This window comes from Staurois parvus, unplaced genomic scaffold (assembly GCF_062004578.1).
Source record: "Staurois parvus isolate SC_StPar_1 unplaced genomic scaffold, SC_StPar_1.0 ptg000151l, whole genome shotgun sequence".
NCBI lineage: Eukaryota > Metazoa > Chordata > Amphibia > Anura > Ranidae > Staurois > Staurois parvus.
Genome location: NW_028317947.1, coordinates 17,669,662 through 17,696,443, shown reverse-complemented (window position 1 = coordinate 17,696,443; position 26,782 = coordinate 17,669,662). Strand labels below are relative to the sequence as shown.

Here is a 26,782-nt window from a genome sequence, read left to right as displayed (position 1 = left end):
CCTGAACCTGTAGGGGGCCTACTTCCACTGCTGTGTCTATCTCTGCTGTGACTGTTAGGCAATCACCCATCTCATTACATGTTTCAGCCCCAGACATCACATCAAATTGACCAGTTCTGCAGTCCCTGGATCTGGCACAACAGAAATACTCTCCCCCCTACTTTTGCTTACAGAGACCCCTTTTAAAAATGGTATCGAAGTTTTTGTCAGGTTATTCGAATCTAATTTTCCTATGTTTCAATTAAAAAGGTACTTCGCATCACTGACCTATCTATATAAGACACAAAAGAACAGAGTCACTGAACAATAGACATATTACACATTTCATCAACCGTATTCAATTGTAATTTGGTATTGTTAAATGCAGCGGGTTGCAATAACAAAATCACTGTGAGCATGTCACTCTTCATCAAATATAAAAGCATTTTTAAAGATGTCAGTCTGCATTAACACATTTCTCATTTTCTATTTTGGCACACAACACAGTCTAATAACACCCTGAAGACATACTCTTGCCCACCAGGGCAGCACCATAGTTGTTCTAAGTAACCTCTGGCTCAGGCACACCAAGCTTCTTGGAGTTTTCTGGGGAAATCTCTGCTGCCTTAGCCCTGCTTCACACTTTGAAATCAGCTGAAGTATTGCGATTTCAAAGCTTCCAGTCAGTGCGGCTTGCTAACATCTGTGCGACTTCTTGCACAGATGTCAATGCAAGTCACACATGAAATCGCCAAAAATAGCGCAGGATTCTCAAAAATCGGTGCAAGTCAGAGTCACACCGATTTGAACGGTTCCATAGGCACAAATAGGGTGCGATTTTCATGTGATTTTCAACTGTCAAATCACATGAAAAATCTCATTGGTGTGAATGAGGGCTTAGGCTACAGCCAGATACAAACTGGCTGATTAAAGTGTTACTAAACCCACAACAGTAAAATCAGTCTGTATATGCAGTAAAGCATGCTTGTTATACTCACTGTGGAACCTAAGGAGTTAATCCTCTGCATTGTGTAAAAACGCTTTTTGATCCTGTCTTCTCTGACCCTCCCCTTCTTCCAGCACTCCTCTCTTATCGCCTAATAAAACATATCATGTGAAGACACTCTGCACATGCTCAGTTTGGTGTGTATTGCTAGAGAGGGTTTTTTTTTTTCTTGAGAAGTCGGAATCGCACCGATATGACCGCTTCCATTGCGGACAATGGGGTGAGACTTGTCCTGTGACTTATCACATGGCAAGTAGCACTGATATGATCTGGGACTAAAACCCGGAAGCTGATTGGTTTCTATGCACAGCGGCACCTGATTTTGCACTGTCCAGTTTTAGTAAATCAGCCCCACTGTCTGAGTCAAAGGTCAATCAGAGGCTCCATTCACCTGTAACTGCCTTGATGAGTAGTAATGGCGCCAGACATTTTTTTTTCAAATACAACTGAGTTACATTGCCGGCATGGTCCATGTGTGCCAGGATGACCCATTCCTGTACATACATAGGAGTTGCGTCATCCAGTGCCGACCAATGGACAAACCCAAAGACCAGCATTTCAGGAGAGGGTGTCAGTACCAGCGAGGGATTGGATCCAGACCATTGGACTTGGTTCACACCCACGGGTGCGTTTTCGTCACATTTAGGGCAACCTATTCATTTCTATGGGTTGCCCTATGCTCAAGAAATGCAGAAAAGAAGTCCCTAACTCATCAAAAAACATGCCAAACTTCATGGTGCTTGACATATGTGTTTGCAGATGCGTGGGGATACCATTGATGGCACTGCCACACGTCTGCACACACAGATGTGAACCTAGCCTTAGAGAACAGGTAATTTTAGTTCCACTTTACCTGTCAACCATCTTAATGTCAATATAAGCAATTCCAACATTCATTTTATTAAAGATAACCTTGCCCACCTTTTCAGTAGACATCGCCATCTGCAATTGAGTGCGCTGGGACTGGAACAGCTCAGGTGCTTCCCTTGTTTCACTGTAACCTGCGATTTCACCCGTGTAAACAAACAGTAGGCTTCACATGCTTTTTTTCACCTCCTGCAGGCCCAGACGAAATTTTCCCGCCGTTTCCAGGGGCGACTGTGGATCCTTTTGCACCAGAAACTGGGTTTGTAGGTAATAACTCATACCCAGCAGCATTATCATATCCCATAAGATAGGGCAGGTCACCACACCATGTAATCACCGGCCACATGCCAAGCAAAGTACTGGCCGACTATTCATCAAGGAACGTCCCTCATGGAGCCTCCAGGCAGGCAGAAACTCACACACATCTTGTTGGGATCACTTAGTCGAATCTCTGCTGCAGCTTTTGTCTCCCAATGATATGCTATATCCGTTTGCTATGGGAGAAGGCACATTCCTTTGCCGGAATCTTTGATAGGCAACCTATTTGTTTCATGGACAGCAGGCCTGATTTCCAGCAGGCAACCGTACTTGTCCTGAGATTCTGGTCAGCCCTTTGCTCCCTCACAGCAGGCAGTAGTTTGGGGTCACTGCTGCCAACACACACTTGCACACGTCCCTGGCATTCTCCCAAACAGCGGTATTTATTTGGATGCTAGTGGAGCTTCCACAGGTGGTGACCACCCCTCCAAACACCAGACTTTTTCGGCCATCTTTGTAAAACCATACATGTAGTCCCTCTGCTGTCTCTTTAAGGCCTTGTTTTTCCCATGTAGGTTCTCCTCACTTTCTACACTGTCTGTCTCATGTACAGAATACATAGAGTACAGTTCACATATTTCTCCAATTCTATCCAATGCACCTCCATTATATGTATGAAAGTTACCTATAGGTAGAAAGTCCAAGGACTCGACTATTCGCTGGTTCTTCTTATTAGTGTTGTCTTGGCCACTTTTACTTAAAAGAAAGTTCCAAAATGTAAAGGTTTTCACACACAGGGGTTCAGCAGCAGCACATTGACACCGAACATAAATTAATCTGGCCTCCTGGCTACCTCAGTCTACTCAGACGCTTCATCTGTTTCCACAGAAACGGTCCCTCACAGGCTTCGACCTAGTCAGTACACAGGCTCACAGGCTTCAGCATAGACAGTACACAGGCTTCGGCCTAGATAGTACACAGGCTTCCGCCTTGTCAGTACGCAGGCTCACAGACTTTTGCCTAGTCAGCACACAGACACACAGGCTTTGGCCTAGTCAGCACACAGACACACAGGCTTTGGCCTAGTCAGCACACAGACTCACAGACTTTTCCCAAGTCAGTACGCAGACTCACAGACTTTTGCCTAGTCAGCACACAGACTCACAGACTTTTGCCTAGTCAGTACACAAACTTTTGCCTAGTCAGTACACAGACTCACAGACTTTTGCCTAGTAAGTACACAGACTTTTGCCTAGTTAGTACACAGACTCAGACTTTTGCCTAGTCAGTACGCAGACTCACAGCTTTTGCCTAGTTAGTATACAGGCCCACAGGCTTCGGCCTAGTCAGCACACAGACTCACAGGCTTCGGCCTACTCAGCACACAGACTCACAGGCTTCGGCCTACTCAGCACACAGACTCACAGGCTTCAGCCTAGTCAGCACACAGACTCACAGGCTTCGGCCTACTCAGCACACAGACTCACAGGCTTGGGCCTACTCTGCGCACAGACTCACAGCTTTTGCCTAGTCAGTACACAAAGTCAAAGGCTTTGGCCTAGTACACAGGCTTTGGCCCAGTCAGCAAACAATCACACACCTCTTATGTGCAGTTCCCTGTATTTTTTCCTCACAAGATGAATACAGGTAACTGCAATGACACATAGAAAACAATAGTTTTCTATATGACATAGGCACATTAGCATGCTGAGTTTACATGTGTTCCATAAATGAGCATTAAAATGCCACACGTTTGCTTTTTATCACACAGGAACACACATAAACGCAAGTAAACACATATAAACATGCTGCAACACACCTCTCAGGTACAACAATTTAGGTCAGAAGAAAGATGCCTTTGAAAAAGTAAAGTACCATACAGAAAAATGCACATGGTATGTGTAAAGGGGCACGTGAAGTGCTTTGACAAGTAGAGAAGAGTTTTTATAGATTGCCTTATGTGCTTTATGCTGTGAATGGTCCCTTAGGTGTGTGGCCCTGTGTACTGACTAGGCCAAAGCCTGTGAGTGATTGTCTGCGTGGAAACAGATGACATAGACTGAGATAGCCAGGAGGCCAAAATTGCCAACATCAGTGTGCTGCTGATGAACCTCTGTTTGGGAAAATATTAATGTTTGAATTTTCTTTTATATAAAAGTGGGCGAGAGAACCTAAAAAGAAGAATTAGCAAGTGTCTGAGTCTTTAACCACCTCCCGTCCAGCCGTTGTATTTAAACGGCCGGACGGTGGCACTGCAGGGTCGGGTGGCCATCTATAAACGGCCTCCCCGCACCCTGCTTGTGCGCGCTCCCTGGGAGCGCGCAGCACCGCGATCCGGTGTCCGCTGTGTCCTCCGGACACAGTGAAACACCGATCGTCGAACGGGACCTCTGTACGAGGTCCCGATCATGTGATCACTGATTGGCCAATCAGTGATCACATGCAAAGTAGTAAGCAAGATGTCACTTCTGACATCATTGCTTACTATGTGTGAAATCTGTGAATGATCACAGAGGTCACATGGTACAAGGCTATTCACAAAAGCCTTGTACCATGTGACAAGCTGTGACCAATCACAGCTCACTCAGTACTTCTCAATGAGTGCAAGAATGCACACAGAGAGAAAGAGAAATGATTGCTTTTACATCCTATATGGGTGTAAAAGCAATCAGTGTAAAAAAAAAAAAAAAAAATCTTCATCACCCCCCACAAGTAGTACAGTGTCACCATGGTGACACTGTACTGCTAGGGTGACAGTATGTAAAAAAAAAATAAATAAATAAAAAATAATAATATAAAAAAATAAAATAAAAATGTAAAAAAAATGTTTAAAAATTATAATTTTTGCTTATAAACTAATTTGGATTTTTTTTTTTACTAAAAAGATAACGGAATAAATTTTGGCTAAGATTTATGATGAAATATTATTTATTTGTAAAATTTTATAAAAAAAACACTTTTTTTCAAAATTTTTGGACATTTCATTTACATAGCAAAAAAAATACAAATCCCAGTGGTGAATAAATACCACCAAAATAAAGCTTTATCTGTCTCAAAAAAATGGTAAAAAATTCATTTGGGTACAGTGTTGCATGACCGCGCAATTGTCATTCAAAGTGTGATAGCGCTAAAAGCTGAAAATTGCCCTGGTCAGGAAGGGGGTAAAAGTGTCCGGTCTGGAAGTGGTTAATTGGTTTTCAATGCGTTTACTAATTTTTTTTTAATCATGTCCCTGTACAGTACTATGCCTTTTTGAAAAGTGCACTTTTTAAAGAGTTTTGAACAGAAAAATACTTTTTTTTTACTTTTTTCTGACCTCCGGAACAGATTAATTGGTTTTCAATGCATTCCTAACCGTTTCGGTTTACGAATTGTTCGCAATATGAAAAGTCCCACAGAACAAATTAAATTTGTAAACCGAGGTATGCCTGGAATTAATCTTTATATACACAGTAAAATAAGTATATATATATATATATATATATATATACTGTATATAACTCTATTACTTGTGTTGTCAGAATTATAAAGAATAAAGCCTTGCTCACATGGGTATGCTAGAGCCATGTTTGCCCGTATGGGGATGTATGGGGATGTACAAGTGTTCCGTGCATCCTCGTGCAGGCAGCCCCATTCATTCAGACCCGATCCACATATGTGCGGCGAGTGAAACGCAAAGAATCCTGAGTGTTTCCCACACCGCATTGAAATCGCACTCTGTTCATGCGATCTGCCGCCGGTGTCAATGTTAAATTAATGACACACCAAAACAGATCGCAAAACACAGTGGAATTTGAATAAGATCCCATTCCGATGCAGCAAAAAAAAGGTTCCTGAACCTTTTCCGTGCAGATGCGGTACGATTTGAGCCCATACAAATTGAATGGGTTGAAATCGCACTGCAAAGAATTGCATATGATTTGAACAGGAATGCGGTGAGATTCCTGTCGGAATCACAAGCGATTTCCCGCACTGCTATAGTGTGAATCCACACTCAAGTAGGATGCGGCGGCTGCATGGCCACAGCTGCTGCTCCCAAGTTGGCAGCCATGTGGGCCCTGAATGCTCATTATTAATATAGCCCTGTGTCACCACATCATTAGTATATTGTATGACACCGTCTCCTTTTCTGAGTTTTAGGTTCATATTTCGTTGGGTTGTGGAGAAGACAATGTCTGTGTTCCTGACCTGCAGCTGAGTGCCAGCTGGTGAGTCTACCTCTATTACCCCAGGTTGTGGGTTATTAATTCTTTGAGAAGACATCTTTATCTTGAGCTAGCTGGCTAACATTCTGTTTCTTTCGTACAAGGAGTGAAGAACCGCTCATCATTGGTATTGATAATTTTGTACAAATTAACTTCAGTGTTATGAACCTTGGAGAACGGGCCTATGAAGCTGAGCTGCATGCCTGGCTCCCCTCTGGGGCTCATTACATGCATGTCTTGGGAGAAAGTAAGGTATGTAGAAGAAGAGAAACTACATCAACAGCAGGCCTTCAGCCACCTTTGGGCAAGTTGAGGCCCTAAGCTGGGTCCTTTCCTTCCCGTCACAGTTCTAATTTTTTTACTGTGCTTTGGAGGAAGAGTTTATAATATTGGATGTATCAGCACACTTCCCGTCATACAAAACCCAGTGTGTTGTGAGAACACTTGGTCCTTAGAGCCACCACAATGATCAGGTCTTACCATCTTCGCTAACATGGTCTTCTCCACCAGGAAAAAGTTCTGTGCAGTCCAAGAAAAGAAAATGACAATGAGCATGTGGTGTGTGAGCTGGGGAATCCTATGAAAAACGGAACACAGGTGAGTCTTTAGGTCAACTCCATCAACTATACTTTGGTTCAGCTAGATTGAATCTTCCACCAACTTCGTATATCTCTCAGAGACTCTAATGATTGTTTTTTTACCTTACAAGCCACTATTGGCTAACACATACCGAGTTGGCACTGGAGTTGGAGAAAAGCACATTGCTGTAATTAAACACCAAAGTTAAAGTGAAATGCAGCCTTAATGATTTTTTTTTGTTTTGGACAGAACAGGGAAGGATTAGAACCCCTGTTGGGTTTTTCTGATAAACACATGTAAATATGAGGCACTGGATAGAGATTGTCAATGGGTCAATCAAAATATCAACCAGCTCCAGTTTAGGAGTACTCCACAAAATGAGGGCACCCCTTAAAAATGGGAAGAAAACTATTGAGCATCTACCTATATACAGTACAATGAGAGTACCAAACCAGACTTATTTATAGCAGAAGAAATCCAATGCATTTCAGTGGCCAAACAGACTCTTCCTTCATCAGGGCTCAGGAAATTTGACTGTGCCTAATTAGACTCAGATAAGCAGATACCAGGCAAATCTGTACTGTGGTTTTCTGCTTGAGACAGTTTTAGAAGGCAGGTTATGCCAGTTTTAACAAGTGCAGCTAAGAAGTACATGATTCCTGATGAAGAGGAAGTCTGGCTCCCAAAATGTGTTGTCTTTTTTCAGCTATGAACCAATTTTATAATTAAAACTCTGGACATTTGTTTGAAACTCTCATTGGACTGTGTAAAAATGGGTTTTTAGTGCTCTCTGGGACCCCGTTAGAGAGATTTCTTCTCAATTACTATCCTTGTCGCAACAGTTTTACCAAACAGGAAGTGGGGGAAAGTCTCCAACAGAGACACAGACAGCAATAAAAAGCCACTCCCTGCTCTACTAATAAAACCTTACTTATTTATTCTGGCGTTGCAGTTGGAAATATTTCCTTGCAGAGGTGACATAGTTACATAGTTAGCCTGGCTGAAAAAAGACAAAAGTCCATCCAGTTCAACCATTAAAAAAAAAAAGTTATAATCTTATACCCACAGTTGATCCAGAGGAAGGCAAAAAAAAACAGAAAAGCACGATACAATTTGCTCCTGCAGGGAAAAAAATTCCTTCCTGATCCCCCGAGAGGCAATCGGATATACCCTGGTTCAACTTTACCTATAAAATGTTAGTATGCAGGTATATTCTGTGTATCTAGGAAATAATCCAGGCCTTTTTTTTAAAGCAATCCACTGAGCTGGCCAGAACCAACTCTTGAGGGAGTCTATTCCACATTTTCACAGCTCTCACTGTGAAGAAACCTTTTCGTGTTTGGAGATTACATTTCTTTTCCTCTAGGAAAGAGTGCCCCTTGTCCTCTGTGATGACCTCAGGGTGAATAGCTCTACACCGAGTTCACTATATGAACCACTGATGTATTTATACATGTTGATCATATCCCCCTGTCAGGGCTCCCAGGTATGACCAGAGGTGTGTGACTGAAGCAGGGAAACGCAGACCTCAGATATGTTATAAACAATATAATTTATTAACACTAACAGTACAAACATAAACGCAGTGCAATACTAAACATAATACAGTGCAAACAAACCAAACCACCCACAGATAACAGTATATACAAGCAAGCGTTGTCAGGCAGGCCGGGTCAATATCAATTGGGCAGGTAGGTACAGGGGGAGCAAGCGGAGAATGGTCGGGGTCACAGGCCAGGTTCAGCAGGTAGCAAGCAGCATAGTACAGAGGGTCAGGCAGAGGGATGGTCCGGGTCACAAGCCAGGGATCAGAACAGGTAGCAAGCAGCGTAGTACAGAGGGTCAGACAGAGGGATGGTCAGGGTCACAAGCCAGGATCAGAGCAGGAGAAGTCAGCAAAGGAACAGAAACAGGATGCAGGACAGATACAGGGCCCAGGACAAACACAACACCAAGGCAGAGTCTGCAAGTCTGGCCATCCCTTAAATACACCAGTATCATCAGTTCCAGGTGTTAGCTGGCTGAAAGGTTGAGTCTCTGATTGCTGGGAGCACCCGCTGGCCAGCCCTGGTACTGCAGATCAAAAGGCAGGTGAGTCCCACCATTGCTGGCCAGTCCATTCCTAACAGTACCCCCCCCTCAAGGAGCGGCCTCAGGACGCTCCAAACAGTCCTAGCTGGGCAAAATGTTCCACCGCCCGGGTCTGGCAACTGGCGGGATATCAAAGACCGGCACACCGGGCAGGACTCCGGGCAGCGGCACACCGGGCTGGACTCCGGGCAGAGGCACATCGAGCAGAGGCACACCGGGCAGAGGCACATCGGGCAGAGGCACATCGGGCAGAGGCACATCGGGCAGGACTCCGGGCAGAGGCACATCGGGCAGAGGCACATCGGGCAGGACTCCGGGCAGAGGCACATCGGGCAGGACTCCGGGCAGAGGCACACCGGGCAGAGGCACATCGGGCAGGACTCCGGGCAGAGGCACATCGGGCAGGACTCCGGGCAGAGGCACATCGGGCAGGACTCCGGGCAGAGGCACATCGGGCAGGACTCCGGGCAGAGGCACATCGGGCAGGACTCCGGGCAGAGGCACATCGGGCAGGACTCCGGGCAGAGGCACATCGGGCAGGACTCCGGGCAGAGGCACATCGGATTACCAGGCGAAGCAGCAGGCAGCGGGCCACCAGGCGGAGCGGCAGGCACCGGGCCCCCGGGCGGAGCGGCAGGCACCGGGCCCCCGGGCGGAGCGGCAGGCACCGGGCCCCCGGGCGGAGCGGCAGGCACCGGGCCCCCGGGCGGAGCGGCAGGCACCGGGCCCCCGGGCGGAGCGGCAGGCACCGGGCCCCCGGGCGGAGCGGCGGGCGCCGGACCTCCAGATGGAGCGACAGGTCTCGGGCCCTCAGGCGGAGCGGCGGGCGCCGGACCCCCAGGTGGAGCGACAGGTCTCGGGCCCTCAGGCGGAGCGGCAGGTCTCGGGCCCTCAGGCGGAGTGGCGGGCGCCGGACCCCCAGGAGGAGCGACAGGTCTCGGGCCCTCAGGCGGAGCGGCGGGCGCCGGACCCCCAGGTGGAGCGACAGGTCTCGGGCCCTCAGGCGGAGCGGCGGGCGCCGGACCCCCAGGCGGAGCGACAGGTCTCGGGCCCTCAGGCGGAGCGGCGGGCGCCGGACCCCCAGGAGGAGCGACAGGTCTCGGGCCCTCAGGCGGAGCGGCGGGCGCCGGACCCCCAGATGGAGCGACAGGTCTCGGGCCCTCAGGCGGAGCGGCGGGCGCCGGACCCCCAGATGGAGCGACAGGTCTCGGGCCCTCAGGCGGAGCGGCGGGCGCCGGACCCCCAGGCGGAGCGACAGGTCTCGGGCCCTCAGGCGGAGCGGCGGGCGCCGGACCCCCAGGAGGAGCGACAGGTCTCGGGCCCTCAGGCGGAGCGGCGGGCGCCGGACCCCCAGGAGGAGCGACAGGTCTCGGGCCCTCAGGCGGAGCGGCGGGCGCCGGACCCCCAGATGGAGCGACAGGTCTCGGGCCCTCAGGCGGAGCGGCGGGCGCCGGACCCCCAGGTGGAGCGACAGGTCTCGGGCCCTCAGGCGGAGCGGCGGGCGCCGGACCCCCAGGTGGAGCGACAGGTCTCGGGCCCTCAGGCGGAGCGGCGGGCGCCGGACCCCCAGGAGGAGCGACAGGTCTCGGGCCCTCAAGCGGAGTGGCAGGTGCCGGACCCCCAGGCGGAGCGACAGGCGCTGGACCCCCAAGCGGAGCAACAGGTCTCGGGCCCCCAGGCGGAGCGGCGGGCACCGAGACACCAGGCACGACAGTGGGCTCCGAGTCAACTGGTATGACCGCAGGCACTGGGTCAGACATTGGATGGTCTGGCTGGACAGCGGGCATCGGGTCACCAGGCATCAGGTCATTTGGCTCGACAGCGGGCACCACGTCATCTGGCAAGGCAGTGGGCTCCGAGTCAACTGGTATGACCGCGGGCACTGGGTCAGACATTGGATCGTCTGACCGGACAGCGGGCATCGGGTCACCAGGCATCAAGTCATTTGGCTCGACAGCGAGCACCGCGTCATCTGGCAAGGCAGTGGGCTCCGAGTCAACTGGCATGACCGCGGGCACCGGGGCAGACATTGAATCGTCTGGCTGGACAGCGGGCATCGGGTCACCAGGCATCAGGTCATTTGGCTCGACCGCGGGCACCGCGTCATCTGGCAAGGCAGTGGGCTCCGAGTCAACAGGCACGACAGTGGGCACCGGGTCATCAGGTACCGGATTGTCTGGCTCGACAGCGGGCATCGGGTCATCAGGTATGACAGCGGACACTAGGTCACCAGGCATCAGGTCATTTGGCTTGCCAGCGGGCACCGCGTCATCTGGCAAGGCAGTGGGCACCGAGTCACCAGGTACGACAGCGGGCTCTGAGTCAATTGGCACGACAGCGGGCACCGGATCAGGTACCGGATCATCTGGATCAACAGCGGGCATCGAGTCAACTGGCCTAATAGGATCGTCAGGCTGGATCAGTTCATCATGCTGGGTAGAGGCATTAGGCCGAGTAGAGGCTTCAGGCCGAGTAGAGGCATCAGGCCGAGTAGAGGCTTCAGGCTGAAGAGAGGCATCAGGCCGAGTAGAGGCTTCAGGCCGAGTACAGGCATCAGGCCGAGTACAGGCATCAGGCCGAGGAGAGGCTTCAGGCCGAGGAGAGGCTTCAGGCCGAGGAGAGGCTTCAGGCCGAGGAGAGGCTTCAGGCCGAGGAGAGGCATCAGTCTGCGTAGAGGCATCAGTCTGAACCACGGAAGGCAGGCTCACCGGTTTGGATACTGGCAGGATGGTATTGGTTGGAAAGAATTTTCGCTTTTTTCTGGTTTTAACTACTGGAGCACTGCAAGTAAACGCAGGTCTGCAAACGAATGGAGCAGCTGGAGACAGAGAAGAACTGGAGGATGGAACAGGAGAGGGAGCAGTTGCTACAGAGGGCTTTTTTACAGGGTTAAAGGCAGGATAGGTGCAGCGAGTGGGAACAGGGTACTGACATGCGGTAGATAGCCAAGTATACTGGGCTGTAACTGGAGGAGCTGGTGGGAATACAGGAGTAGAGTTAGAAGCAGGACTGGGTCTTTGTAAGCTGACTGAGGCTGGGTGCAACAAATCTGTCCATGTCTGCAGTAGGGGTTGAACAAAGCTGAGCTTACACAAAGTCTGTCTGGTCAATGACTGCACTGCGTTTATACAATCTCTTAGTGTCTGTGGTGAACATGTGGAATAACGCTCCAGAAAGTAACCCACATCATCCTCTAATAACCACACCAGGGACTCTACCTGGTCTGCACTAAATGGTGGCAAAAATTCATCCCTGCATTCGGGGGAACCAGATGAAACCAACTCTGCACAAACCTCAATCAATGGCTGCACCTCAGAGAACACTGTGCCCTGATCTACTAGAACATGAGCGAGCCGTATACATTCTAGCAATTCATCCCGGGTATACTCCTTCAGAGTTTGATAAGCATACTCCCTGTCATCAAACACTAGCAGATATAAATACTCAACCTCATCCAGATCCATCCTTCCCAGCAACAAGCCAAGATGGCTTCCCTGTGCAGCCACTTCTGGTCAGGATTGGCCTTGGTGTAATGTCAGGGCTCCCAGGTATGACCAGAGGTGTGTGACTGAAGCAGGGAAACGCAGACCTCAGATATGTTATAAACAATATAATTTATTAACACTAACAGTACAAACATAAACGCAGTGCAATACTAAAACATAATACGGTGCAAACAAACCAAACCACCCACAGATAACAGTATATACAAGCAAGCGTTGTCAGGCAGGCCGGGTCAATATCAATTGGGCAGGTAGGTACAGGGGGAGCAAGCGGAGAATGGTCGGGGTCACAGGCCAGGTTCAGCAGGTAGCAAGCAGCATAGTACAGAGGGTCAGGCAGAGGGATGGTCCGGGTCACAAGCCAGGGATCAGAACAGGTAGCAAGCAGCGTAGTACAGAGGGTCAGACAGAGGGATGGTCAGGGTCACAAGCCAGGATCAGAGCAGGAGAAGTCAGCAAAGGAACAGAAACAGGATGCAGGACAGATACAGGGCCCAGGACAAACACAACACCAAGGCAGAGTCTGTGGGTCTGGCCATCCCTTAAATACCCCAGCATCATCAGTTCCAGGTGTTAGCTGGCTGAAAGGTTGAGTCTCTGATTGCTGGGAGCACCCGCTGGCCAGCCCTGGTACTGCAGATCAAAAGGCAGGTGAGTCCCACCATTGCTGGCCAGTCCATTCCTAACACCCCCCTTATGTATTATACATGGAGATCATATCCCCCCTTATGTATTATACATGGAGATCATATCCTCCCTTATGTATTATACATGGAGATCATATCCTCCCTTATGTATTATACATGTTGATTATATCCCCCCTTAATCTCCTCTTCTCAAGAGAGAATAAATTCAGTTCCTCTAATCTTTCCTCATAGCTGATCTCCTCCATGCCTCTTATCAGTTTAGTTGCCCTTCTCTGTACTTTCTCGTGTTCCCCAGTGTTATTTCTGTGAATTGGTGCCCAAAACTGAACTGCATATTCCAGATGAGGTATTACTAATGATTTGTACCGGGGGAAATTATATCTCTCTCTCTGGAGTCTATACCTCTTTTAATACAAGAAAGGATTTTGCTCGCTTTAGAACTTCACTTGGAACTTTCATACATGAAGGTCATTATGCCAACTTAGGGATAAAGCAGTATTGAAACACAAAGAAATATATTTTGTTTGCTGACTCCCATTGCTGCATATTGTTCCAACCCTTTCATCTAGATCCATGCAGGGATACAGCTGAGCATCAGCAACCTGGAGGACAGTGAGGGCATCTTCTCCTTCCTCATGCAGGTCAACAGGTGAGACTAATCCATTCAGAGGCTCTGATAGTTAAATTTTGTAGTGGCAGAATAGTTCATTTAAAATAGAATTGATGGCAAAACTTGTTTTCCCTTCACTTCCTGTCCCATAGTCACCACAGGAAGTGAAAGGAAATCCCCCCAAAGGGCGAAAAAAATCACTAATAACTACCAAACTCACCAGAACTGGTGTCCCCATTGGATGATTTCCCCATTGTTCTTGTTCTGGTAACCACTAAAAATTTGGGATTTTATTTCACTCTCACGATAATACTGATCACCAGGGCAAATAGGGTGAATCTTCCTAACAGGGGCGCAGACAGCAACGCCTCTTCACTCTACCTAAACGAAAAATAAATTTTGCCTAATGGGTCTATTTATAAAAAATTGCATCACAAATAATCCCAGTAATGTGCTCAATATGTGTATTTTCTATGATTGTCAGCTCCATCTAGTAGCCATAATACAGAATACAGATCCCCGGCAACAATAGATACCCCCCAGCAAAAATAGATCCTCCAGCAACAACAGACCCCAGGCAGCAACATCAAATCTCTAAATCCTCCAGTCCCCAGCAATAATAGACCCCCTCCTTCAGCAGTAGATCCCTCCCAGCAACAAATTACCCCCCAGAAAGATAAGACCTCCCCTAGCAACAACAGATACCCCACCAGCAACAATAGACAACCCACTCAAAATTAGATCCCCTCCAGCAACAATAGATCCCCTAGCAGCAAGTATTAATGGAACCTCCAGCACACCCCAGCACCCCTTGCCATTATATACATCCAGTGCTGGATGTGCCAGAACTCCGTTCCCCCACATTCCCACTGAAATAAAGCCCTGCTTTTAATAATGTTATTTTGGGGTAAACTGATCATGGTAAAAGCACATGTTATTTTTTTTTGTTTGTTGAAGCCATACCAGTCGTATGTCCAGCAGTCCAATGGTCTGGGTGCATTTGAATGTGTCCGTACAAGTGTCAGCAGAGCTCCATGGGTGAGTATATTTATTAGACCTATGTCTTGTTATACACTCTACCCCACTTAACAGGTTCATCAGAGAAGGATTTGTCTATCCTTAACCCCGGGCCCATGAAGATTTTCATTTGTCATCATGCAGTTAGAGGTTCACTCCTTTTTTTAAAGTCATGTGTTTGCTATAGAGATGGTCAATAACATAGACATGGGCACAGGGACGGACTGATAACTCATGGGGCCCCCGGGCAATAGGGGATCATGGGACCCCTGTGTCCTTGCCCAAACTCAAAAAAGCCTATGAAAAAGGTACCAGGGGCATCTCATGGGGCCCCCTACTGACCCCGGGCCCTTGGGCAGTGCCTGAGATTCCAAATGGTCAGTCTGACCCTGCATGGGCATGAATAAAAATGAGGCATATTTATGGAAAAAAATTAAATTGAAGGTATATCAAGATGTACAGGTTTAATTGATAACACAGGGCAAACAGCAATGGTGGGCATTAAATCCTGGCAGCCAATCAGATCTCATATATCAGAGGCATAAACAGACATACAAAAACTGAATTTTTATTGGCTGCCATAGTTTATTTTTTTGCACTACTGTTTTATACTATGGCCTACATGAGTCTGATGTTGTAGAGAACAGAAACGTGGAAGCTGACATTTATGGCTTCCCCTTGTGAAATTTCTAAGTGCATGGCTGTCATTGTGTTCCACTAGCTTCAATACTTCAAGGTTTTTGACCATTAGATAAGGAGTTTTGCTTTCTCCCACTGCATGTTTTTTTGTTGTGTGTCAGTGGCTCAGAAAGTATTGAAATCAGTGGGTCACCAAAACAGCCAGTGAGACTGCATTTTCAGAAGGTGATCAGCAATGGCAGCCCTATATTTCTCTCATGACAGCTATACTTTAAAATGTTACTGTTCTTCTTGACGTTCTCCAGGAGTGCCCAACCAGCTGAGGTCTTTCTTCCATTACCTAAGTGGAAACCACGAGTGGAATCCAGTAAACCGGAGGACAAAGGGAAGATAGTGACTCATGTGTATGAGGTAATCCTGGTAATCTGCCTTTATCACAATTTCCAGACTATCATATTGATTATATAGAATACAGACACAAGAAAGTTATGACAAAATAGATTTAACCACTTAAGGACTGCCTATATACTGCTATAGAGCGGCACCTGTGTGCAGAATCACGTATATATACGTGATTTCGCATTTCCTAGATTGTAAGCTCCAAGGAGCAGGGCCCTCAAACCCCTCGCGTATTGTTACTGTACTGTCTCATGTACTGTCTCCCACCATAATGTAAAGGGCTGAGCAAACTGTCGGCGCTATATAAATCCTGTATAATAATAAAATAATAATAATTTCCGGGTAGGGGGGGCGCACGTGCACACCCTACCTGCACCTCCATTCGCGGCCGTGGATGTCAATCACCGGGTCCCGGACGGTAATTACCCGCCGACGCCTGGTGATTACCGAGCATCTCCAAACGGGGAGGAAGATTGTTTGTTAAAAAAAACAATCTTCCTCCCTGTCAGCTCGAGCACACTGCTTGGGATGGCTGTGCACAGTACAGCCATTCCGATCAGTGTGCTTACAGTGAAGAACACACCCCCCCCCCCCCCCCAATTTGATACATATATTTTTATTTTTGTTATTGGATATGTTTTATAGCAGAAAAGAAAAAATGTTCAGTCTTTTGTCATTTATATAATGAAAACTAAAAAAAAACTGTGGTAATCAAATACCACCAAAGAAAGCTCTATTTTCTAAATTTATAAAGAAATTTGATATTTTTTTATTATGTTTGTTATTGGATATGTTTTGTAGCAGAAAAGAAAAAATATTGTTTTGTTTTTCAAAATTTTTAGTCTTTTTTCCTTTATATAATAAAAACTAAAAAAACAGTGTTGATCAAATACCACCAAAAGAAAGCTCTATTTGTCTAAATGTATAAAGAAATTTGATATTTTTTTTATTTTTGTTATTGGATATGTTTTATAGCAAAAAAGAAAAAACATTGTTTTGTTTTTCAAAATTTTCAGTCTTATTTCCTTTATATAATAAAAAATAAAAAAAACAGTGGTGATCAAATACCACCAAAAGAAAGCTCTATTTGTCTAAATTTATAAAGAAATTTGATATTTTTTTTTATTTTTGTTATTGGATATGTTTTATAGCAGAAAAGAAAAAATATTGTTTTGTTTTTCAAAATTTTCAGTCTTTCTTTATATAATAAAAACTAAAAAAAACAGTGGTGATCAAATACCACCAAAAGAAAGCTCTATTTGTCTAAATGTATAAAGAAATTTTATATTTTTTTTATTTTTGTTATTGGATATGTTTTATAGCAAAAAAGAAAAAAACATTGTTTTGTTTTTCAAAATGTTCAGTCTTTTTTCCTTTATATACCGTAATAAAAACTAAAAAAACTGTGGTGATCAAATACCACCAAAAGAAAGCTCTATTTGTGTGAAAAAAAAAACGGTAAAGTAGCTAAAATGGCCTGGCCATAAAGGGGGAAAAACCTTCTAGAGCTCAAGTGGTCAATGGTATAACTTGAATAGTACAAACTATAAAGCAGAACACTACAATTTCTGAATTTTTCTACAATTGTTCCGCATTAAGTACCCTTTCAAATTTAAAGGTTTTATATTCACAGAAAGGGTTGTTTTTTTTTTCCGAAATGGCTTGAAGTCTGTTTTATGTTCCAAATTAGATGTAAATAATGCTTACCAGTCAGTATCCATCCAATCGTGTTACACTAAAGCCTGGTACACACGAGAATACACAATGAGAATATCAGACGAATGATCGTCCGCTTTTTTTTCGCATGCTATCGAAATGAAGGGAATACTAAAGATACAAAAATTCTCATACGACAGAATACAGCTTCGGAAGTGATGTATTGTGTTGTATTGTAATGTATTCTTTTGTTTCTGAGCATGAGTGGCCTTGTTCTTCCCTTTTTTCTTTCGGGCGAATACTGCACTGATTAAACGAAAATCCTACGATCTGATATAGTATGAAAAACATTTTCTTGTTTGTCCCTTCGAATAATTTGGGACGAAAGCTGTGTACACTAACAATCATATTATCATATGAACTATTCAAAATCTGTATTTTTCTTCTGATTATCTGATCATGTGTACTAGGCTTAAGGTGGACTAAATGAAAAAATGATGTTTGTAGTTTAATTTGGTATCAATTCCTCCAGTTATGTTTAGTACATTTATCTTATGATTGCTGTTTGTGTTGAATCTCTTTCTGTTTCTTTTTTTTTTAGATATACAATGTTGGATCAGGCACACTCAATGCCAATTTAGTTGTTCAAAGCCCGGAAAATTATGAGGGAGATATCTTCCTATACCCATTACGAGTGAGGACTGACAGCTTTGTGCAATGTACTGTAGTCTCCGATCTCAATTATTTACAGGTCAGAAGGATGCCCAGTCTTTTTCTAGTTTATGTCTTGGCTTATTTCTGCAATTTGTGAAATGGAGAAAAAGTGATTGGCAGCAAGCATCGCATTGGTTGCTATAGATCAGGACTCCCCAAACTTTCTAAACAAAGGGCAAGTTTATTATCCTTCAGACTGACTGTGGCCAGTAGGAGTAGAAAATGTTCTGGTGTATGTAACAATGCCCCATCATTGGTGTCAGTGAGAGGAATAGTACCCCACTGATAATAGCACCTTACAATCTGATAATAGCACTTAAGCTACAGTGCATATACACATTCATTTGATTGTATATCGTCTATCTTATGCTAATGCTGCCTGGAGAAAACCAGCACACCATCAGGCTGTATATGGCCTCATGAGCTTCTAGACCTCATAACAACCACCTGATTTACTGTGGCTATAAACAAAGCCTTCAAAATAGCATTTGTTCTTCTATTCTGTGTTTCCTTAGCTAGACATAATGGAGGCAACTAAACCACCTGTAAGCTTCAGCAAGTCAGATGGTCGTAGACTAAATAAACGGGAAGAACCAAATAAGGACCAGGATGTTGGTAACACTGGAAGTTGCAACAGTACCAGCTCAGGAGATGGATCTCAATACAACCAATCTATTACACTGGTAACACCATGATTCTTTAATCTGACCTTTGAAAATAAAATATGTTTATTCAACAGTAAGGAGAGACATTACCCTTCCAATATAAGTTATATTTTAGCACCATGACAGCACTACCACAAATATCAGCAATTACAAGCTTGGCATTACTTTTATCAAGGTGCACAATAGGATGACATCTTGCAACTGAGGACAGACTCCATAACAACTATGTACAAGTCTCCATACAGCAGATCTCTTCTTGGAGAGCTCTCCAGCCTCTCCTGGTGTACCACCCTAGACCCCAGATGAATCCCCTTCTCATCCAGCTGCACTGAGGGAATCTTTGACCAAGGGGTGCCAGAATCTGTCACTTTAAATGCACAGTCCCAGATAGGGGCTAGTCAGGTTTCCCACCAGAATGCCCTCTCCCCTTATCTGGCCCAAGGAGTGTAGGATTACTCACTGTTCTTTGCCTGCAAGTTTGTTGGGTTGGTGGCTGCCTTCAGGCCTTCTGCTGGGCTGGCTCCTTCCCTGGCTCTACAGGTGGTCCTCTCTCTGGGGACTGGTGAGGTCAATTGATCCTTCTTTCCAACTCCAACCTGGAAGTAGGCCCCTGCTTAGCAGGCTCAGTCATATTTAAGGGCTGTCCTGCTTGGGAATTGCTCAGGATCCCTTAAGTATGCAGATCAGCCCATAATCGCCCCCACCCACTGCCTTCTAGAAACTTCTCAAGCTTCTAGAATGGGGGGAGGGTGGTATCAGGGAAATGACCTGCAGAGCTCTCATCCCTGACCCAGAGTAACCTGGCAGACTCGTCCCAGACTACTATTCAGCCTCTGTCTAAAAAAACTATCTAGCTCCCCCTAGCTAACTAGAGGGGTGCTACACTTCTGTCAAGAGTTTTCCCTTTCTTCTTTGCTGCAAGTGAATTCTTTCCAATATCTATATTTTGTTCTTACTCTCCTATCCTCTTGAATCACACTTTCTGACCACAGTATGGGAATTCCTTTTGAAAATATTCCTCAAGGCTCAGACAATACAGTTTTTGCCAGTGCTGTTTTCATGCAGTTAGCCTGTCAAGGCCTGACCACCTAAGCCTACATAGAGGATAAGATTAAACAATGTAATCCGAAGTATCTCCTCTTACTGAGACCATTCTGACTATTGACCCTTGTACTAACCTAATATCAATGGGCAACCTTGTTCAGAAGCTTCAGCCTACCTTGTGCCATAAAAGGTCCTCTTCTTAGTGGGCAGGTCCTCTTCTTGTGGGATCATGTGGTTCTGTGCATGCATGGATCTTCTCCATAGGCCTTATCAGTGAAGCTTCTACTTGCAAGCAAGCGAGTAAATGATTTTCCATAAGCCTCTACTGGGAATAGACCATGTATTTGGAGTATTGTGTGGCTCTGTCAACTGCGAACAGGAAGGTTGCTATTCCTAGATTTTTTTTTTTTTTTTTAATGTGACACTGCTGTTTCTTAGTTATTTTATACAGTGTTTTTTAAATGTGAAGTACCCTCCAAAAATGTGCCCCCATAAGGCATTGTACTCAGGGGCGAACTGACAACTCATGGGGCCCCCGGGCAATAGGGGATCATGGGGCCCCTGTGTCCTTGCCCAAACTCAAAAAAGCCTATGAAAAAGGTATCAGGGGCATCTCATGGGGCCCCCTACTGACCCCGGACCCTCGGGCAGTGCCCCAGTTTCCAAATGGTCAGTCTGCCCCTGATTGTACTACAATTATACAATAAGTAGGCTGTGTCACTACTCATCAAATTGTATTAATATACTGTACATAATTCATTGCAGAACTGTGACAATGCTAACTGCTGGGAAATGGAATGCTTTATTCACGGCATTGCTAAGGGACAAAGCGCAGTGGTGAAACTTGACTCCATACTATGGGTGTCCAGCTTCATGAAAGTAAGAACATACTTAATACTCCCATAACATATTTTTGCACCCTCTACATTAGACAGAAAATGTCAGGAGGAAATAGGCACAGTTTGGTCAGATGTGGGCATGGTGTGGACTGAAGGATAGAAACATAGAAACGTGACGGCAGAAAAAGGGCAAGTGGTCCATCGAGTCTGCATTTTTTTGTGTGTGTATGTGGTTTTTTTTTTGTGGGGGGGTTGTTTTTTTTTGTTGTTTTTTTTTTTGGGGGGGTGGTTGTTAACTTTTTTGTCTGAGTATAGATCTATGCTGTAGCTATTTACTGTTGACTGGCTGGTTGACCTTTAGCGTAACCTATACTGTCCAAAATTTGGTTAACTGCTGGTATCTATCATGGCTTTTCATTTGCTTCGTAGGACACCTCCAGGCCTTAAGGTCAGGCAATAGTCCATTGGAAGGTAGAAAAAAAGATACAACAATTACTATTTTCTGGTTTTCCAACTTCCAGTCTCCCATAAAAAGTCTTACCCCTTGCCCTTTGTTTTTTAATAAAGAGATCACATGACATTCTTAACTGGTAAATCTCTGGTCCCTTTACCAACAGGAGGTCTGTCAATGACTGGGCAGTGGAGGCTGGGTGAGATGAAAAGTACCACCATTACACTGCAGAACTATATGTAGAAACAAAGAGAAATCACCATACCTTCCTCCATCTTAACATATTCTGACTTTAAGGTCGACACTGTTGTCTCCAAAGTGTCCTGGAGTTTCAGATGCCTTTGTTCCTTGCCCGATGTGAAGTAGGGGCTGAAGGATGAACTCACAGCATGTAGATGGGGGCACAAGCATGAAAGTATTGAATGTTGAAAATTCTGATGGTAGTTCTAGTGCTTTATGTGAACAAAGATAAGTGACTTGGACCGTCGGAGATGTAAGTATAATAACTTTTGCATGCAGTTGCTTGTGGGATTTTTTTAATATATATTTTAATAACAGTGTTCTTTAGGTGAGGTTTCAGGAATGAAAACAAGGATGAATTAGAAATTCATCTACATGTGCGTTCTGCTGTCTACAGATGGCTTTTTGGAATCACATGGGACAGGGGGTATAGGTTGTACTTAGTTAAACCTCTCTTCTAGCAAGTTATGGTCCGTTTCCTTTGTGACTACATAGATGCAGTGCAGTATAGAAATAATCATTTATGGCTCCCCGCATAAATTATTATTTCTGTACTGCATTGCGTAAAGAAGATTGAATAAAACTGGTTTAAAGAGGAAATGCCTTCCTTGTTGTTCTGGTCCACAGTTTAGACTACAAACAGGTTGAATGTAAAAAAAGCAATATTTACAACTGACTGGACTTGTGATAACAGCTCTCAAAGCTCATAGAATGTAAATGTAGATGTAGGAGTCTGTACTTGTAAAGTTAGTGTCCCTTTAAATGTGTCAAAAGCTACGTTTTTAAAGTATTTCGTTATGTCCTTTCCTGACTCTTTTGTTTTTCCACCAGAGACCCCAGAAGCCGTTCATTCTGCGCTCCCGGGGTTACTTCCGTATGACTGACTCTCCGTATAGAATTCAACCTGTCATATTGTTGGCTGCAGAAACATGTGTAAGTTTCCTAGTACCTGTTTATGTAAAGCAAGCATATCAATGGACTATTACATTAGAAGTAACATAGAAATAGCATCACACAATGTAAATGCTAAAATGTGGACATTTAAAATTCCAGCCTGCCTGGAACTTTTTTATATGTAAAAAAAAAAATCTGAAGAATATATTTAAAAAAAATATATTTTTAAAAATATTTTTAATATATTTTGTAATATATAAAAAATGTACTTCAACATGCAGTATATATATATATATATATATATATAATTTTATTTTATTTTTAAATATATTGAATATGGCCAAAATTGTAGTATTTCAAATATATGTCAATGTATTTGGGAAGAATATTTTAAAATATATTTTTCTTCCACGTGGGTTGCTCCCAATGATCATCATGATAGTGTTCTGTGAGCTGTAGATACAGTAATTACTAGCAAGGGGTCCCTAAGACCAGAACATTATTTCAAGGGTTCCATCATGGTAAAAGGGTTGAGGAAGGTTGCACTAAGTGGAAGGTAGCATAGAAATACTGAAACATGCTATGGATGGACACAGATGGATGGAATGACCTGCTGCCGTGTTATAGCTGTGCAGACTGTCTCCCTGCTGGGGTTTCTGAATAAGAAGCTCCCGAAGGGTGGAGTTGGGAATTTTGGTGGGTGTGTGTAGCGCTATGAACATCAGTATATGTTGTCACTGGGCTCCCTAAGGTACAAAAGAAAGCAGTAGGCAATTTACCAGTCATCATCTACCCATCATCTTTTATCATTGGCACATACTGTAAGTATTAATCCAAAATGTACAGGAAAAAAAGAGGTGGACCAGACTAAATCTTGAGAGACCACTGAAAGTTTATTACATTATTAAACCTGCATTTTAAAATGCATTTTGGGGAACGAAGGGGGGATCAGGGTTTGGAATCAGGATGGTTCCAAGCTAGAAAAGCAGGGTCATTTGACTGGTGGAGAAACCCTCCAGCCTGGAGGGGCTTTTTGGCTATTTATTTATTTCAGGTACTTATATAGCACTGTCAATTTATACAGCACTTTACATATATAGTATACATTTATATCAGTCCCTAACCCTCAAGCTGTGTACAATCTACAGTCCCTAACTCACATCCATACATAAACATACTAGGGCCAATTTAGACAGGAGCCAATTAACTGACCAGCATGTCTTTGGAGTGTGGGAGGAAACCAGAGTATCCAGAGGAAACCCACACAGGTACAAGGAGAACATGCAAACTCTAGGCAGGTGATGCCATGGTTGGGATTCAAACCAATGACCCTAGTACTGCCAGGTGGATGTGCTAACCATTTAGCCACTGTGCTATTGCCTTCCTGGGCTATCCAGTGAGGCTTTACAAGTGGTTCAATGCTCCGGGAGAGTTGGGGGGACATTTGCTGAAGCTACAGGAACAGTTTGAAGTAAAAGTCCCTTTTTTTGCAAGAGACTGTTCCAGAGTTTGCTAGCTGAGGGCCATTTCTAGTGTGGGATGCCCCTGAAACTTTATGTCCACTTCCTCTTCTACTAATGGTCTTATTTTAGGAAGTTAGTTCTACTAGAAAGTGTCCTCAGTTCAAGTTGCAATAATTCTGGAGTATGCCAAGTCTCACCCTCTTCCCCATCCCAGTTCAACCAATAAACCCCCCAAAAAAAGAAACTTCTGTCTGGTTATTGAGTGGAGAGGCTGCTATGCACTCAATAGGGAATAGAACTCGGGCCGAAACAGCAGGACCAGTCAAGGGTCTGCACTACATGTTCATGAGCTGCCAGCCAAAGCCTTTGTATACTTCAATACAGCCTATATCTTGACTGTAAAATGAATTTACATCAGGATCCAGCGCTTCTTATCTCCATTTCCAACTTGATAACCATATTGTGGGAGGCAATGATGTGCCGGGTAGTAAGACACAGTAAGCCCTTTTAGCTGCCGTGCCTGCAGTAAACTGGAATTTGATTTCTAGGGAATATTTTGTACTGCATGACCTAGTCAGACTAGTACAATGAATTATTATTAGTTGCTACCAGTTACTGCTCTTGGTATGCTGTTTGCATCTTACAGAATGAGCTTGTATTCCTGGCTTCTGCTTTCTGCAGCTGTCTGGCCCTGTGTATATTCTGTCCACTTGTATAAAACAGTTGTCCTTTTCTTCCTTGTACATCTGTTCCTCTTCCTGACCCGACTTTCCCTTTAGATAGCATTCCACTCTCCCCAGCTGCTCAAGTTCCTTATTTGGGTGTCTACTATTTTCTTTATCTGTCGTCTGCCTCATTTGGAAAATGTGTGAAAATTCCGACACTGGGGATCACCTATAATATACATTCTTTTGCAGCTTTTCTCAGCCTTTTTAACATGGAGGAATCCTTGAAGTAACCTTCGGGTCCTAGGGGACCCCAGATAATAATTATTAGATCTACAGCTCACAATACACACTATATTGCCAAAAAGTATTGGGACAACCCTTCAAATTATTCTATAGCGCTGTCAATTTATGCAGTGCTTCATATATATTGTACATTCCCATCAGTCCCTAACCCTCAAGGGGCATACAATCTAAAGTCCCTAACTTACATTTACACACATACTAGGGCCAATTTAGAGAGGATCCAATTAACCTACTGACATGTCCTTGGAGTGTGGGAGGAAACTGGAGTAAATCCACATAGGCACAGGGAGAATATGCAAACTCCAGGCAGCTGGTGCCATGGACTCAAACCAACGACCTTGGCACTGCCAGGTGGATGTGCTAACCATTTAGCCACTGTGCTGCTCCAAATCATTGGATTCTGGTTTTCCAATCACCTCCATAGCCACGGGTGTATAAAATCATCACCTAGGCATGCAGACTGCTTCTACAAACATTTGTGAAAGAATGGGTCGCTCTCAGGAGCTCATGGAATTCAAGATTTATACTGTGATAGTTGTCACCTATGCAATAAGTCCATCCGTGACATTTCCTGGCTACTAAATATTCCACGCTCAACTGTTAGTGGTATTATAACAAAGTGGAAGCAACTGGGAACAACAGCAACTCAGCCACCAAGTGGTAGGCCACGTAACATGACAGAGCGGGGTCAGTGCATGCTGAAGCGCACAGTGCGCAGAAGTCACCAACTGTCTGCAGAGTCAATAGCTAAACACTTCCAAACTTCGTGTGGCCTTCAGATTGGCACAACAGTATGTAGAGAGCTTCATGGAATGGGTTTCCATGGCCGAGCAGCTGCATCCAAGCCTTACATCACCAAGTGCAATGCAAAGCGTTGGATGCAGTGGTGTAAAGAACGCTGCCACTGGACTCTAGAGCAGTGGAGACGTGTTCTCTGGAGTGACCAATCGCGCTTCTCTCTCTGGCAATCCGATGGACATGTCTGGGTTTGGTGCTTGCCAGGAGAATGGTACTTGCCTGACTGCATTGTGCCAAGAGTAAAGTTTGGTGGAGGGGGGATTATGGTGTGGGGTTGTTTTTCAGGGGTTGGTCTTGGCCCCCTAGTTCCAATGAAGGGAAGTCTTAAGGCGTCAGCATACCAAGACATTTTGGACAATTTCATGCTGCCGACTTTGTGAGTTTGGGGATGGCCCCTTCCTGTTCCAACATGACTGCGCACCAGTGCACAAAGCAAGGTCCATAAAGACATGGAGGAGCCAGTTTGGGGTGGAGGAACTTGACTGGCCTGCACAGAGTCCTGACCTAAACCCCATAGAACACCTTTCGGATGAATTAGAGTGGAGACTGTGAGCCAGGCCTCCTCCCCCGACATCAGAGCCTGACCTCACAAATGCACTTCTGGAAGAATGGTCAAACCTTCCCATAGACACCCTCCTAAACCTTGTGGACGGCCTTCCCAGAAGAGTTGAAGCTGTTATAGCTGCAAAGGGCGGGGCCAACTCAATATTGAACCCTACGGACTAAGACTGGGGGGCCATTAAAGTTTATGTGCGTGTAAAGGCAGGCCGACCAATACTTTTGGCAATATAGTGTATGTGGAGCCCTCTGAAGAGCGATCCACATTGGATCATTCTTCAGAGGGCGCTGACAGGCGGTCAGATGGCATTTTATTGCCTCCTCCACGTATGTTTTAACCCTAACACAAGCGCGCTGCAACTGCATGCATTGTAGACGATGTAGATGATCCAATTCAGTTGACTGCAGGGGATAATTTTTGCCTTGCCATGATGCAAAGCAGTCATGGCATATGTACACCCCTGCCCACTGCCTTTGCAGCTGGGGGAGTGGTTGAGCTGTGTTTTTACCGTCCTCCTCCAGATCACAAGTATGAACTAGGCCCTAGTGGTTGGTTGGAAGAATGACCCCCTTACAGATAAATGAAAAGACTATTGGTATCAGTGGTTGCTTATTCCAGAGACAGTTATGTGGAGAAAAACTTGGGAGAAACCCTAGTGGTCCACAGAACCCTGGTTGAGGAATACTTT

General features: G+C 45.1%; 1 protein-coding gene across 2 annotated transcripts in view; it reads left to right on the top strand.

The window, feature by feature from the left end:
• LOC149464557 (integrin alpha-IIb-like) overlaps positions 1 to 26,782 on the top strand; it is a 57,833-nt gene that overhangs the window by 29,229 nt on the left and 1,822 nt on the right. For both annotated transcript variants that reach the window (XM_089674556.1, XM_089674555.1), the window contains 10 exons: positions 6,251 to 6,318; positions 6,420 to 6,567; positions 6,826 to 6,912; positions 13,705 to 13,784; positions 14,703 to 14,783; positions 15,707 to 15,812; positions 18,058 to 18,207; positions 18,686 to 18,853; positions 20,645 to 20,758; positions 22,241 to 22,342. In XM_089674556.1, the coding sequence (XP_089530682.1) occupies positions 6,251 to 6,318; positions 6,420 to 6,567; positions 6,826 to 6,912; positions 13,705 to 13,784; positions 14,703 to 14,783; positions 15,707 to 15,812; positions 18,058 to 18,207; positions 18,686 to 18,853; positions 20,645 to 20,758; positions 22,241 to 22,342 (1,104 nt within the window). The remainder of the gene's footprint in view (positions 1 to 6,250; positions 6,319 to 6,419; positions 6,568 to 6,825; positions 6,913 to 13,704; positions 13,785 to 14,702; positions 14,784 to 15,706; positions 15,813 to 18,057; positions 18,208 to 18,685; positions 18,854 to 20,644; positions 20,759 to 22,240; positions 22,343 to 26,782) is intronic.